Raw genomic sequence first — 16,602 nt, forward strand, 5'->3', positions numbered from 1 at the left:
TAAAGTAATGTGAAGTCCATATTTCAAAATAAGGTAGAAAAGACAGGAGAACCTGCTCTTCTTCCTTTCTTCTAAGTATGTTGAGCCTTAAAATCTGGGAGCTGGACCACTCCAGAAGTTTTCCTGGAAGATTCAAAGGCAACAAGATGCACCTCCCTGATTGCTTATGTGATGTGGAAGAAACCTGTTTCAGGGACTAATGTAAACCAAACCCAGTAACTATTCTATAGGGTTTTGTTTTCTGCAAGCTCCCAACGTGCTGGAATGGCTGCAGCACAGGGCCTGTGATCTTTACTGGGAGACAGTGTGTTTCACTTAGGGTCAGTCCACATGAAAACTGCAACTGTGGTATCTACAAGAAGTAAAATCTTGGCCTTGTGGAAATCACAGCACTTCAACATCAACAGAAGATCCTAATTTACTGTAGTTACTTTTAGCATATGTTAGATCATTATAGGAAAAGACAGGATTTTTCTGCCTAAAATACAATTCAAGTGTCTAACAGAGGTAAAAATAAATGTTCAGTGGTGAAGAATACTGGTCCACAGTTTGTACCTATATGTAATCTCTCTTTCTCTCCCTCTTCCTCCTTCTCAAAGCCTGAAAACATAATGTTGTTGGACAGGAATGTACCAAAGCCTCGAATCAAGATTATTGACTTTGGTTTAGCACACAAAATTGACTTTGGAAATGAATTCAAAAATATCTTCGGAACGCCAGAGTTTGTTGGTGAGAAAACTGTTGTTTCTTCAAACTATTCTTTTTCAGTCTGTGAAACAGTATTTGTGGCTTATCTTGGCCTGGCTGATTTACAGACTATGACATTTGTGTGTAATTTGTGACATTTTGAAATTTAAATAAGCAATTTATAGCATTTGATTTCAAATTAGACTTGCATTAAGGTGTTTTAATCTATCAGCATTTTAGCTGATTATCTCTGACATACATGGACTCAGAGTGAGACTTATACCTGTTCTTTGACTAGGTACTTACCTTGCTGCTTTTTCCTTTAGCTCCTGAAATAGTAAATTATGAGCCTCTTGGTCTTGAAGCAGATATGTGGTAAGTTATTGGATCTTACTTGAAATAAATCTCTCATGATTATGCTTATGTTCTAACCTTTTTTTTTCTCCTCTCTCTCTTTCCATCTATTTTTCTCTCCTCTCCCTCGTCCTTTTTTTCTTTGTTTTTCCTTCAATCCAGGAGCATTGGTGTAATAACTTATATTCTGTAAGTACCAAAATCTATGGGTGTTTCTTGCAAATGCTGTTGTTTTTTAATTCTTATTCTATCCTCTGGGGTGTTGGTGGTGTCTGTACAAATCAAACCATTCTGATTACACATCATGATTCAAGTGGTATGATCTTAAAAGCAATAGTATAATTACTGAAAGAATTGCTGTTAATCAGCATTGAGCTAGCATGGGAAACTGTCTTCAGATCTGTAGGTGACTTTCCTACAGCTATATCTTAATAGTATTCTTTGAAATTACAGCAAAGGTTTTTGCCCTGCTACATCACATCTTCTTGGAAGTAGATTTGCAGCCTTAAAATGGAAAAGAGAAGTGTTCTGTTTCTACTGTTATTTGATCTCAGAGGGCTGAAGCAGCAGTGTTACAACATATACTGAGAGGAATGTTCTGTCTCCCTTGCAGTCTAAGTGGTGCATCTCCATTTCTTGGAGAAACCAAACAGGAAACACTGGCAAATGTGTCTGCTGTGAATTATGAATTTGAAGAAGAATTCTTCAGTAATACCAGTGCCCTAGCTAAAGACTTTATACGAAGACTTCTAGTCAAAGATCCAAAGTGAGTTGTTTTTCTTCTGTGTGGCACTTACATCTCTAGTATTTAAAATTACATGATATTTGGAGATTATATTTTAATAAACATAAACCAGTATGTATTTTATTAATATCTGAGACAGTTTTATCTCTTATTCTCTTAAAGGAAGAGAATGACTATTCAAGACAGTTTGCTGCATCCTTGGATCAAGGTTAGCATGCCGTTCGTTCTCTGTTGTCCTGTTTTTAATCAGTTCTGCATTTCATGCTTTTCAAGTTCCTTAACATGGAATATTTTCATAATTGTTTAATGTAACTTACTGTTTTGGAAAAATGTCTGTATGAAAGCTAACACATGCAGAATATGGGCCTCATTAATATAAGCTCTATGTTAATTAGCAATAGGGAAGTAGCCCCCTATAGGAATTCAAGCCATGGTCAGACAGAGAAGCTAATCTTCAAAGACCATGGCACTGACAAACATGCAGTCTCTGAATCCAGTCCAATTCACTCTAATTTTTCTTCTTCTAATGCCCTTATTTAGACTGGGAAAAAACTAGTAATATCTCTTCTGTCCTTCCCCTTAGCCTGAAGAGAGCAGTTGATGTGGTGGTCCACTTCTTTCTTCACTGTTTCAGTGTTTGGTTTGGATTGAGCTGTTGTGAAGTTACTAGGTTGAGAGGGAGAAAATGGCACCTATCGTTCTTCTCAACGTGTGTAGTACTACCTGGCAGTTTATTGTCTTAATTCCGTATCACATTCTGATTGTGAGTAGTAAACCCATTCAGTACTATTGATTTCCCAGGATGTGGGGATGCATAGTGAGTATTTCATCCCATTCTCAGAGAATCAGTTAGCAGAATATTTATCTGTGCCACAACTGCTCCAGTTCACAGTACAACATCTGAGGACAGGCATTTCTACACATTAGTGCCAAACTACCAATTTGACCATGCTTTGCTGACTTTGCTGAGGTAATCTGATATAGTTGAAATGTGTGGAACATATGGACATGATATTTTAAACCACTAAAGCAAGCATTGTGCAAGTTGGTCTCTCTTGGACTAAGTTCCACACTCATGCAAAGTGACAGGTTGTTTTGTACCCTATTATTTTGCTTTATAACTTAACTTTCTAGACATTTGATTCCCACTCCACTGGTCATATCCGCTTTTCCTCTTTCCCACCACTATCTTTCCCTGCATTTCCATGGGCAGGGAAGGTTGAAACTAGTTCCCTTCCAGCCCAAGCCTTTTCATTATTCTATTATATATATATGTGTGTGTGTGTGTGTATATGTGTATATATGTGTGTGTATATACATATATATACATATATATATATATATATATATATCTGTAAAAATGACTTCAAGAATGGGATCATAAAATGCAAAATTTGATGTACTCCACTACTCATTGGTGCTTAGTATTAGCCCACAAAAAATTTGAAAGGATGAGGGCTTAGAGCTTGCTGCGCTGGTAGGTGGGATGTTATTTTGTTTGGGGAGGGAGTAATTTTTCAGCAGTGTCCAGGTGATTACACTGAGACTGTAACAAAGATTGACTGCATTTAAAATCAGTCAGGAAATCTTCCCAGAAGACAGGATTTATCTGGGAAATCAAATGCTTCTATCAGAGAGGGAGGTGAAGGACAAGGCTGAATGTTCTGATGTTTGAAGGGGTTTTTTGTTTAAAATAAAAAAGCACATTTTAGTATTGCATTCTTAGGTCTGGATTTCCCCTACAGCATTTTCTTAAGAAGTTCCGTCTCTATGCCAGACTAGACCCTGAAAGTTAGAATTATGTGCTTACAATTACTTCATTATTACAGTATGATTGGAGTACTATTATAATGCAAGTGGAAATCATCACTGAGGGACAGAGACTTACATGCAGAAATTATGGAATTTTTTAGAACTTGTTTATTTTGCCTTTGCTCACAGCCAAAAGACACTCAGCAAGCACTCAGTAGAAAAGCTTCTGCAGTGAATATGGAGAAATTCAAGAAGTTTGCAGCACGACGAAAATGGAAAGTAAGTCACTCAATAACACATCAAATGTTGATGACATACAAATGCAGTAGAATTGCCTCTTCCAGGGAAAGGTCAGCACATTTAAGAGTGGAAAAGAAGGAAGAAGAAACACATTCTTCTGACACTGAGAATACATTAACTGCTTGAGTATGGTAGTATGGGAGAAGGCCTCTTTGTCAGTGATCTGTATACAAATGCCTGTGTGTGGATTGTTTGCTTTGTGCTTCTGCTGGATTATAAATAACAAAAGTTAAGGTTTCAAATTCAATATAAAAAGCAGATGGGGTGTTGAAGTCAATCTTCAGTTTGTTTTGCTAAGTCTTTTTAAATCTGTGCAATAGCATCCTATCAGAATTTTCTAATTTTTTTACATATAGCTTTCTTCTTATTATTTTTATAAAGCAATCAGTGCGCTTAATATCCTTGTGCCAAAGATTATCAAGATCTTTCTTGTCCAGAAGTAGTATGAGTGTCGCTAGAAGTGATGATACTCTGGTAAGTGTGTTCTTACATGTTTAGAATGTTTTATTGCCTGTGAACTTTGCCAGTTTCTAACTAACAGAAATAGTAGTATCTTGAAAATTTGCATTATTAACTAATCTCATAAGTAGGAAGAAATAGATTTTCAGGTTACGAAGGCTAGTTACCTATAACTTCTTCTAAGAAGATAACTAAGATCTTCTGCATCTTGAAACCTTTATATTTAACTTATGGTGTTGAGGCTGATACCTCATGTCAAAAATTAATTTCTTGGTTTTGAAACTTGATTCATGAGCATTTTTTTGTACTATAGCAACTATATGGTGAAAAAGTGTCATCGGAATTTTAGTCATCATTTACATCACAATTTTGTAGACTAAAATAATATTCCTTTTTTTTTTCACCAAATATTTTCAAAATCATTGAGACCATTTTAAATCCAATGAATGCTAGACAGCAGTGTCACAACGAGCAGTTATTTAAGGAGGAAACTTTAGAGTTGGCCAGTATTCAGTTTTTAGTATTAGATATGACTAGAGTTGCAGTTAGGAGGAATTACTGTATGTTTTGCAGTTACAAATGCTTGTAAATCCAAAAGCATTCTTCTTAACTTACTCTATAAGTTTTAATACACACTTCACACATTCCCTGTGATCAGCAAGGAATGTATGTTAATATGTTTAGAGCTGGGGAATATCATCTTTTCTGTGCTTTAAGAGGATCAAACTTCAAAAATTCTGCAAAGCCCTTTTCATGCACACTCTCTTCCCTTTGTCTCTCCTGTGCAACTCCATGCTCATGTTTCCACTTTTTCACTTATCTTTTGGCTTCTGTGCTCTTTGTTCTCCTCTTGCTCTCCTTTTCCTACCCACCACCCCCCCACCAGTTATCTGTATGCCTTTTAACACTGGATCAGCTTTTCACACCCGTGTTCCAGCAGAAAGGATTATAGCCCAATGATAGTGTCCTAAAAAATCTGAAACCTCAGGAGGGAGGAGGTAAGAGCAATCAAAATAATGGCTCTGTGAATTTCAGCTCTTTGAAATTCTAGTGCAGAGGAGAAAAATAAAGTTACACCTGCAGAGGTATCTAGGCTAATTACTTAGGTTCTAGATTTTTAACTGATCCATTTGAATAGATGAAAGCTTGGACCAAAGCACCTCTCTTGTGGATGGCACAAAACCTGATACTTTAGGTGGTATTCATGCACCTCTTGGGTTTTTTAATCATCACATGTATGCATGGAATAATTTCATTTTATGCAAGTATTGCTTCTATTGAAATCTATAATCTACTTTTCCTATGAGGAAAAAGACCCCACAACTAATTAAAGAAACCTGTGTGAAATCTCAGTGAGTAACATGTTTGTGTGTGATGAGGAGGGAAGCATATTTTACTAGAAAACATGTTGGAGGCTTTGGTGTGGGTTTTCAAATAACATGCATACATGCTAGCCATGGGCTTCATGAAAGATTATAACTTGCAGCCGAAGCACTCTTTTACAGAAAAATATTTTTTTAAATTTAGGTTTTAAATTTTTTTATGTCTTGGCAGCTGTTTAGATACGGATTTTTTCTGAAAGCTAACAATTTTTCTTCTTTCACATTTAATTGCAAGGATGAGGAAGATTCTTTTGTGATGAAAGCTATTATTCATGCCATCAATGATGACAATGTTCCCGGATTACAGCACCTTCTGGGATCTCTGACAAATTACGATGTCAATCAACCCAACAAGGTAGTGTGGGTCTGCTTTGAGATGTGTGGGGGACTAGCTACCACCCTGCTGAATAGAGCAGTGTGGTTGTAAAATAGAAATGTAACACCTGAAATGAAAAAGCAAGGGAATGGGAAAAAAGTTCTGCCTTTTTTCTAGGAGAAATTTTCATGTGCTTTGTGCTCAGTCTTCTCAAGATACATTAAAATGGAGCCCAAATGAGCCCAATTTTTTTTGCCCAGGCATTTCAAAAGTGTAACTCAAATCTATGGTCAGGAACTGAGGTGTATCAAATATATGCCTTCACTCTTGGTGGCAGTTGCTGTTTCTTGTGGCCAATAAAGATGGCAGTATACCTAAGAATAACCAGACTGCTAAAACTGACTTTGCAAAGCATTGTTAGAAACAGAAGTTGCAAACTGCAGAAGTGTGTTATGTGAACATGTTGGATGGTGGTGTTCACTTTCAGTAGTGAAATTGCTTGTCTACTACAGTATTTCAGTGCCTCAGCAACATCTAGGAAATGAAATGGGACTGCCCATTAAAACAAAATATACAGTGATTTCTTAAATGGTCCAAGACAAGGTCATACTTTTTTGTGTGTTATAGTGACCTTCATTACAAAGTACTTTCAGAAATATTCATGAAGAGCAGCATAGAAGTAAAATGGTATTTTACTGTGATGGATCTTGAATCATTTAAGAAATTACTGTGTTTTTTTTGTTTTAATGCACAGACCCATTGTTGCCTATGGTTTGTGTTTGAGGTGGTGTGGTAGCTGCAAAGCAATTGCAAAGGGGAATGTTCTTGCCAAACAAGGCTAATAATAAGAGTTTAACATTGATATTCCTAATTGTAAAAGCATAAGTGTACTGTGTGATAGATCATTAATTAATCTCAAAAATATGAAGAATTGCTGTGCAATAAAGTTTTTTGAACAAAGGGATAAATTATTTCCATACACTATTTCCTGTAGACTTAATTTGAAAGTAGAAATCTGAAATGCTATTCAAGGCATGCCTTCTATTCCACTGTTTTCTTAATCCTTCAGTAATTAATTATATCATTCTTGCTTGTATTTCATTGTTAGCATGGAACACCTCCACTACTGATTGCTGCTGGCTGTGGAAACATTCAGATGCTTCAGTTGCTTTTAAAGCGTGGATCTCGTATTGATGTTCAAGATAAGGTTGGGGTTCTGCTTTTCAACTTTATAAGTTGAAAATTTACACGTTTTTTTAGTTGAAAACTTTATAAGTTTTTTAGTACTGTTAGCAGGAGACAAGCAGTTCAGACCAAGTGGTATTGGAAATTAAAATCTCTGAGCTGTAGATCCTGTTTTCTGTCTTCCACAGCAAAAAACATGAGACCAAGTTTTTAGCAAAGTCATTTGTCACTAATACATATCCTCTGATTTTCATCACTTTATTAGCTGAAATAATTTGAATGATACTAATTTTATAATGTAGCTCATGCTTACAAAACCACCTCAATTAGTTCAAAGTAGTGATTTCCCTAAAATACAATGGTGAACTTTATTTAATATAAAATGATAAATTAATATTTTAGCCGTGGGGAATATAGCAACTAAAATTCGTATTTGATGGAGGATATGCTGTACAATAAGCTTTTTTCCCCAGTGCGCTGTAACAATTCATTTAAAGCAAGCTTGAAGAACTGTCTGCTTCTCTATCTAATAGATGGTAAAGCAAGCAAAAGAAAGGTTTTTATCTCATGGCTGTTCTTTCAAAAGAACTCCCTAACAAGGGAGAAGAGGATTATCCTTGCAAACAGTTAGTAATCCTGTTAATCATCCTTGCATAGAGAGGTTTTTGTTGTCACAGTTGGTATGTAGTGTTGTTGAATCAATTGGAAATTTTTTTAAAAGTGAATGTGTTCATATAAGTTTGAATATCTCTTCAGTGTGTCTGTGTACACCTAACTGCACATGTACCTCAGCTGAAAATCTAGAATTAGGATTTTAACTTGATTGATAACATCTGAAATGAATTTTTTTTGACAGGCTGGATCTAATGCAATCTATTGGGCTTCTCGACATGGACACGTAGAAACACTGAAATTTCTCAATGATAATAAATGTCCTTTGGATATTAAGGATAAGGTAAGAAAATAAGTCCTTTTTTTACACAGAGGGCCTTTTCCTATAACTTTATCTTAGCAAAGAGAGAGATCTTTCAATTGAAATTATTTTCAGCTGTGCCGTAATTCCAAAAATTTAACTGGCTCTTTTAGTGTGGTTTTCTAGTTGACATATAGGGCTGTGATAACAGAGCTTTAAAGTAGCTGGATGTACTGATTATTTTTCTGACAAATGTTAGCCAAGTGTGCATGTTAAATGTGGTGAGTACATGGTGGGTAGGTGGGGAAGTACAAACCTAAATTAATTTTCACTTGAAGACTTGATTTCTCATTGGAACTCAGAGTGAAATCGTGATTTGGTTTTTCATTCCTCTTGATTGAAAATCACTTTTGTCTGACAAGTAAATTTGACTGTTATTAAGTTGAGTATAAGGAAGCCTAACAATTTATAGCTGATGAGCACTTACCTTGTCTTTGGCAGTGTTATTTGAGCAACATATGCCCTGGAATCTAGTTGCTGTTAAATTTTTATACCGTAGCAATGATTTTATACTAGCCAAAGCTCCAGTACAGAAGAAATTGTACTTGTGAAACACAGTTTGCTTTGTTGAGGGAACTAATGCAAGGCAAAGTACATTAGGAAAATCGTTGTTTGACTCCTGATAATACTACTAGGAAAGCGGTTACTCCCTTAATAAAAATACTGTTTCTGTTTTATATAATTTCAAAAAAGAAAGTGTTGCAAATAGTTAGACATAGTGACCAAAACACACCAGGGTATACAAACGTGTTAGACCAGCCCCTTACCTTTGAATAAAGAGGGCAGGGGGAGCATATGGAAATATTATGAGTAGAAATGGGACATCTGTTTCAACTCAATTGTACACACAGCTTCCTCCTCATATTGCTCAGAAATCCCATCGTGGCTGTGATCTGGAACAAATAAAGTGGAAAAATAAGTTCTGGAAAAAGAAAGCCTTTGAAGAAGTAACTTACCTGACAGGTGGTGGTGTGTCTGTCACATACAACCAGCTAGGAGGCTCTGCTGATGGAGCTGTGTGGCTCCATCAACAGCAGAGAGGGAGGAGTACCCCGTGCAGGATTCAGGGCATTCCAGCTGCACACGGTGTACAAGCAGTGTATGTCATGGTGTGACACTGGAAATCACACTGGCATGTTCTCCTGTAATTGCAGTCCGGGGAGACCGCTCTCCACGTGGCAGCTCGGTATGGGCATGTGGATGTGGTTCAGTTTCTCTGTAGCATCGGATCCAATCCAAACTTTCAAGACAAGGTGAGTCATGAACACTGTCTGCATTTTTTTTTTTCAACAAATAAGGCTTTATATAAGTGGGCAAAATTTCAAGTCTCACTTTTAGCCTCTAGCATGTTTGCAAACCAGAATGATGGAGGTTTTGGTAGCTCTTAATAAATAGATAAAGATTATGTGAAAAACTGAGAGAACCAACCAGTGCTGTGAAACACAGGTTTTCTCAAAAATGACAGCTTCATGGAGAAACAACTCTGTGAAGATGTGGGTGGTGGTGTGTACTCCTTGAGTTCAGCTAAATATTTTTTATTAATTTTTGCCTTGAGTTCTGCTTTGTTTTAGCAGTCATAGGATTTTTCTGCAGTGTCAAGGACCCATTTTTGAAAATGAGGGGAAGGTTTCTCTAGAGGTCTGAACTCTTGCAAGAAAACAAAGAAGAAAAGGCATAATAGAAAAAAAATCCATTTGACCCGGATTTGACTCTGTGTGTGTGAATTCCGCAAGCCTCCCCAAGTGCTGCATCCTCTAGGACTTCCTTTTCGTTGTTTAAGGAGCCCTAGGCTGAGGGAGGACAGGACATGCTCTTTGTCTGTTTCTTCACACTCAGATTTTTACAGAAACCTTGAATACAGTCCAAGTCTTCTGCTATTATCAGCCTCAATTGTCTCTTTTTTGATATTTGCCTGGTACAGAAAGGCTAACCCATTTCTTAGAATTTGATAGAGCTTTTAGTGGGATTTAATTCTCCCTGCTTTTTCAGTATGCTGCTTTCAATATATTTTTGTGAAACATTTGAGGTTTTTAATGGTGTTCCATTAAACAGGTGTTCCATGTAACTGCTCTGATGTACAATGAATTGAAGTTGAATATTTTGAAGTTTCCTGGGTTCAAGCAAAAAGCAAATTAGTACTTCAGTCAGAACTGAACTCTAAATGCAGACAGTTTCAAAGGCATGTTGTGATGTGTCTTTAAAGGACTTGGGTTTTTAAGTATCTTTGCTCCTAGAACACTGGGATGTGCTTTCTCAGCATGGTGAGCAGAGTGATCTGCCTCAAACTGCAGGTCTAGTGGGATTTGCATCTTCGTGGTGATTGATCTGTTTTGGACGCTGGGTTAGTCACAGCACACAGGATGTAGAAGTTGTTTGAGAACAACGGTCTGTTTTCAAGTGAGAGAGCCAAGATAGCCTCAGGAGCAAAGATAGATTTAAAGTAGTATTGCTGACATACAAGGTACCATGATCATTTGTATGTCAGCTGAAGTTGTTCTTGGTTTTAGAATGTCAGAGTTAGAAATTACAACATCTTTTTATAGGACTTACTTAGTAGACTGTCTTTTCCTTTTCATACCATCTTTTTGTATTTTTAAGCTGGGAAGTTGTTCTTCCTGAAGTTTGGTTCAGTACTGTTTTTTGATTTTTGATGTTGATAGGAAGAAGAAACCCCACTGCACTGTGCTGCTTGGCATGGCTACTACTCTGTTGCCAAAGCACTCTGTGAAGCAGGTTGCAATGTGAACATGAAAAACAAAGAAGGGGAGACCCCGCTCCTGACAGCATCTGCTAGGGGTTACCATGATATTGTGGAATGCTTGGCAGAACACAGAGCTGACCTTCACGCAACAGACAAGGTTAGTTGTGTCTGGAGACCACAGGGTGTGTCTCTCAATTGTTTCATTTGAGTGCTGCAAGTCAGCATTGTTTCCACAACGTGAATTTTCACAGCAGTTCACACAGGGCCTGTTGATGGCTGAAGTGGTCTTTATGGTTGTCCATTGATCATTATTATTCCATTATTGGGTTTTTGCTGATCTGTCATCTCCTTACCATTTATCACCTCATGAGTAACACTCTTTGAAAAATTGCAAGAACATTAGGTTCTGTAATTGATAACAAACTGTTAACCTCAGAGAAAAAGATGGATTTGCTGTTTGCCTTTGATTACTATAGGTTGGATAAATCATAGCCATTTCCAATAAGAATTATTTCAAAATATGACTGTATTTGTTTCAGAATCAATTTTTGTCTTTCATTATATAATCCAAATAAATAAATTTGGAATTTAATTGCTTGTATTTTTGGTATGGCTGGCCTTTTAGCTACCTTTATTAGTAATGTTAAGTAGTTATTAAAATAAGTTCAGAAGAAAGTTTTCACTTCTAAAAGAACTAAATTCTTTTTTCAGGTTACATTACCTCTTTAAGTTCTTCCACAGAGAGAAAGCTCTGTCTTTAAAGTTATTGATCAGAAGGCAGATTGTATGACTTTTGCATCACTAACTTCTGTCTAGTAAACACTAGAGTTTACAATATTCAGCTGGTTGTTACTGTTGATCACTCTCCTCCCTCCGAGGAAAGTTGTTAGAAGAGAATGTGCATTTGTGTTTCATCTGCTCCACTGCAAAGACCAGTGGCCTAACAGAAATGTGCTTTCATCTCATGGCTTATTTATTCAGACAGATATGGTGCATCTCCCTGCCTACACCTTCAGATTAAAAGGTGATTCTAGAGGCAAGGAGATGCACCCTGTTACTTGAGATGGTTGTGACTTTACTAAATGTTTTGATTTTTAATATTATTTGATCTCACTTATAAGCTGTCTCTGTTTCAGGATGGTCATATAGCCCTCCATCTTGCTGTAAGAAGATGTCAAATAGAAGTAGTTAAAACTCTCATCAGTCAAGGATGTTTTGTAGATTTCCAAGACAGACATGGCAACACTCCCTTACATGTGGCCTGCAAAGATGGGAATGTGCCTATTGTGATGGCACTCTGTGAAGCAAGTTGTAGTTTGGATATCACTAATAAGGTAAATGGAATATGGACGCTGAACTACATTGCTTATTAGCTCACCTATTGTATTAGGTGACCTTTTCAAGTTCTCTGATATGAAAAAGTCTTTTCCTTGATTTTTCTCTCTCTGAAAGTTGCCAAATGCAAAGTATTAAATGACTCACCTCACAAATTTACCAAAGTTCATTTCAGTTTAATAGATCATTAAATACCCATAAAGAAAAAGCTCAGGTGAATTACCATTGTTTTGCCAACCTTCTTCTCTAGCCATTTAGCTTTGCATTATGCAGATTATATCTAGGTGCAGAAGAACAGACAAAATGCATTGCAGCTGTCTGTGATTTCATATGTAACATTAAGTTATACGCAGAATTGAAGGCTGATATGTTTTCTGCTACAATGTTGTAAGTCTAAATATGGTGATTGCAATGGTTATTGGTAGATTAATGCCAGCTAAAAATGCAAACAATCTGTAGTTGGTTTCAAAAAGAATATTTCATTATCTGCCCCTTAATTTCCAGACACTAGTGCCTTTTATGTTGCTTCTGTTGTGTTCATGCTGCAGTGTATGGGCTAACTAAACATAATGCTTTACAGGTTTATATTATGTCTTTTATCCTGGGGCGTCTTTAAGGGAAAAGTGAGCTGTTTCAGGAAATTTCATATTGTTTGAATAGGTCAAGGTCAGCCACTGAACTCTGGTGACAGGCTGTGGTGCTTATGGCTTGATATTGAGCTCTGAATGTCTTTCTCTGCCCTATTTAAATTTTATATGTGCTGCAAAGTTTAAAAGTTACTTATAGGAATCTTTATGTTGCCATCTGCAATTTTTTTGATTCAGGTATTTTAGCTTCTTCTTGTTTTTTCATAGTTAACACTTCTATTTATTATCGAAGCATTTGCATTGTATTGGCCAGCTAATAGCCAAAGAAAATTATTGGGTTTTTCGATGGTTGTCCATGCAATCACTTTTGGTTTCAACAATTAAAATCATCACCTATCTAATGACAAAAGTTAAAACAATGTGCTCCCCAGTCCTCTTCTCAGCTCAAATCTGATTGACTAGGCAATTAAATCCAGATCCACAGATAAGATCACATTTTAGAGAAGTCGAGTTAATAGACCATGAGGCTGTTGTCCTGTTTGCTAATGGAGGTTGCTGAGCTGGGATCATCCCTGGCATGCTGTGAAAAAAAATAATTAGCCTTCAAATGTCCAGTGGCTGTGGGATCATGGCTACAGAAGCTGTGATTGTAGTTATTCTTTTGCTGTTATTCTTTTAAGAGTAATGTCTTCTGGAGAGATTTTTAAAGTACCCTTTATTTGAAATGGGGAGTTTGAGTATTATTAAATAGAGGATATTAATTTCTACTTCTCCTCTTCAGGAGCAAACTCTGTATTAACAGAGCATTAACAAAATGAACTTCTGTCCTTGATCCAAACATCTGGCTTTGTCCCACATGTATGTAATACTGATTGAAGGCGCTGTTTGCTTCTTTTAGAGATTCAGTATAGCAGAACATCACATGCATTTAGAATCATAGAATCACAGAAGCATTTAGGCTGAAAAATAACTGTAATATCAGAGTCTAACCATCAACTCAGCACTGCCAACCTGACCACTAAATTATGCCCCTAAGTCCCACATCTATATTACTTAAATACCTCCAGGAATGGTGACTCCACCACTTCCCAGAGCAGCCCATTTCAGTGCTTGACAGCCCCTATAGTGAAGACATTTTTCCTCATAGCCAGTCTAAATCTCTGGCACAACTTGAGGCCATTTCCTGTAGTCCTGTCTCTTGTTTCATGGCACAGGAAAACCAACACCCACTTCACTACACCCTGCTTTTAGGCTGTTGTAGAGAGTGACAAGGCCTCCCTCCAACATCCTTTTCTCAAGGCTAAACAATGCAATCTACATCAGCACCTCCTGACAGGACTTGTGCTCCAGACTTTCACCAGCTTCATTCCCTTTTTCCGGCCGTGGCCCAGCACCTCAATATCCGTCTGGTCATGAGGAGCCCAAAACTGTGCACAGGATTTGAGGTGTGGCCTGACCAGTGCCGAGCACAGGGGGACAATCACTGCCCTGGTCTTGCAGGACTCACTGTTTGTAATACAAGCAGGATTCTACTTGAGTTGAGGTGAAGGGTCTGGAAGAACCTGAGCATCTTTTCAAATTTCAGTTGTCAGAAAGCTGGCTTTCCTCTCAAATACTTCTTTCAATAAATGTTATGAGTTTGTTTCTGATTGTAGAGAGAAAGAACAGTATTGAAAGCATAAAAATGTGAAGTAATAATAGGGTACAGCAGAGAATAAATGGTAGTTTTTGTAACAGTAGATCTGAATGTGCAAAACCAGAAGTGGTTGTCATGAGGACCTGTTGTCAGTGAAAAAAATTGAATAAGCAATGCTTTACAGCACTTTCCCTCTTCATTGAAAAAAAAAATTATTTCATGGTGACTTCTTTCATTCATTCCTTTTATTTCTTTGGGTGAAAGGGGGAGATATTTAATCTTCAGTAGTACTTGGGTTGAAGTGCAACCCAGAGTTCTAAAGGTTATGGAATTAGTGTTGTTTAAGTGGTTCATATTTAATTAAGTACAAAGGCAATTAAATTTTCTGGAATTAAAAGACATTATCAAATATAGCCAAAAAACCCTCTAAAGTCCTCCACAGTTACAAGGGATTTAGCTAGAAAATTGTTTCCCCATTTTTAAAATAGTCATCCAGCCTTTGTTTTTAATTGCACTTCTGGCAGTTGTGCTTAAGCTGCAATCAGAAGTACTTTTTCCAGCAGTTTTTGCAAAACCCATCCTGTGTGTCAGGATGTATAATTGTATAATATGCCTGATTATTAGTCATAACATTTGAAGTGAAGTTCTTTGACTAATGTAGTGACACTTCTTTCCTCATGTTAGTATGGAAGAACACCTTTACACCTGGCAGCAAACAATGGCATTCTTGATGTTGTCCGGTTCCTTTGCCTGACTGGTGCCAATGTAGAAGCATTAACCTCTGTAAGTATTGAGAGATACTGTTCTTCTTTATGCATGATTGTTGAAAGAGAACTCATAGACAGGTGTAGGAAAAGGACATCACATTTTGAAATGTGAAAAAAAAGGCCTGTTGTATGCTATACAACCTGAGTGGAATTTGTTCTGTCTCTCTTGTCTACTTGTTCCCTTCTTGCAACTGAATTCGGAACTGATTATGGTACAGTACAGCTACCACTTTGTCCATCCCTAATAATTTCTGCATCTAATAATTACTTGTATCATTATGTTTCTATGAGTTCTGAGTCACTTCATTAAGATGTACACCATTTCATGTATGTTTCATTTGAGAAACATACAAATGCACTGTATGTATCTTAAATACTTTTCTTGCTTTAAAGAGGTTGCATAAAAGTTCTAGTTTTATGGTGGGAGATGTGTAGTTGCATGAATGAGTGAACTAGCATGAGAGTATCCTTGTAAATGAAATCATTCATGTCAGATCAGCCAGCACACTGCTTCCAGTCAGAGGCACTGAAGGCATTTTGATTCTCAGTAAGGTGAGAAACATCCTCCTAATGACATAGCCACAGCAGGAATGAAGTGTCCTTTGACATATGCACGATAAATAATAGACATCATGCACACCATTACGTGTGTTTTGAACAAACTAGCCATGTTTTCTACTCAGATGCAGCGGATCATTTTACATTGCTACTAACTGTAACCAGTGTATTCTGCTTAGAAATAACTACTGCTCTGTATGAGGAAGACATATTGCCATAGATTTTGGTTAAGTCCACATTTTTCAGAGTTCTTTTCCTAACAAATTTTTCCTAAAATGGCTGAAATGGAGGGGGAAAAAAGAAAACTTCTATATAATATGCTTTACCTATTTGGTAGAAAATACTAATTTTTGTGGTTTTTTCCTCTAGATTTAGCATTGCAGTTTTTTATTTTAAGCACAGATCCTATGTAGGAGGAGAATGCAAATAAACTTGCAATTGTGGCTTAAACAAATTTAGGACATAATAATTAATTTTTAATAACTATTGGATTGTATATTGCCATGTCCCCTATTAATAATAGTGAAATGTCCATACAGTGGACTTGGTGGGAAGATCTACAGATTTCCTTTGTCGGCTGTTTTTGTCTTTTTTGTTTGTTTGTCACATCCCATTGTGTATATGTATTTGTACTACTACATAGAGATGAGATAAAATAAAAGGATGATGGGGGAATTCTTGAGCTTTTGCACTTCACTCATGTCATGACAGCTGTGTTCGTATAATTGACTGTGTGGACACTGTCCTTCCAAGATAAACGTACATTTTGTCTCTTCAGTTTAGGTCAGTTTGAAGGACCTAACAAAATAAATAGTGCTGATACTAAATCTAGCAGAAGCAGTACGTTGAATATACGTAACCATCC

The 16,602-nt window shown here is 36.9% G+C and overlaps 1 protein-coding gene across 4 annotated transcripts in view; it reads left to right on the forward strand.

Moving 5' to 3' along the window:
* DAPK1 (death associated protein kinase 1) overlaps window positions 1-16,602 on the forward strand; it is an 86,932-nt gene that overhangs the window by 53,901 nt on the left and 16,429 nt on the right. For 3 of the 4 annotated variants that reach the window (XM_064405603.1, XM_064405601.1, XM_064405602.1), the window contains 14 exons: window positions 600-729; window positions 1,014-1,062; window positions 1,204-1,230; window positions 1,655-1,807; window positions 1,949-1,994; window positions 3,728-3,817; window positions 4,220-4,312; window positions 5,915-6,034; window positions 7,104-7,202; window positions 8,037-8,135; window positions 9,308-9,406; window positions 10,814-11,011; window positions 11,991-12,188; window positions 15,097-15,195. In XM_064405603.1, the coding sequence (XP_064261673.1) occupies window positions 600-729; window positions 1,014-1,062; window positions 1,204-1,230; window positions 1,655-1,807; window positions 1,949-1,994; window positions 3,728-3,817; window positions 4,220-4,312; window positions 5,915-6,034; window positions 7,104-7,202; window positions 8,037-8,135; window positions 9,308-9,406; window positions 10,814-11,011; window positions 11,991-12,188; window positions 15,097-15,195 (1,500 nt within the window). The remainder of the gene's footprint in view (window positions 1-599; window positions 730-1,013; window positions 1,063-1,203; window positions 1,231-1,654; window positions 1,808-1,948; window positions 1,995-3,727; window positions 3,818-4,219; window positions 4,313-5,914; window positions 6,035-7,103; window positions 7,203-8,036; window positions 8,136-9,307; window positions 9,407-10,813; window positions 11,012-11,990; window positions 12,189-15,096; window positions 15,196-16,602) is intronic. The other variant, XM_064405604.1, reaches the window with a different exon arrangement.

Source organism: Passer domesticus, chromosome Z (assembly GCF_036417665.1).
Source record: "Passer domesticus isolate bPasDom1 chromosome Z, bPasDom1.hap1, whole genome shotgun sequence".
Taxonomy (NCBI): Eukaryota; Metazoa; Chordata; class Aves; order Passeriformes; family Passeridae; genus Passer; species Passer domesticus.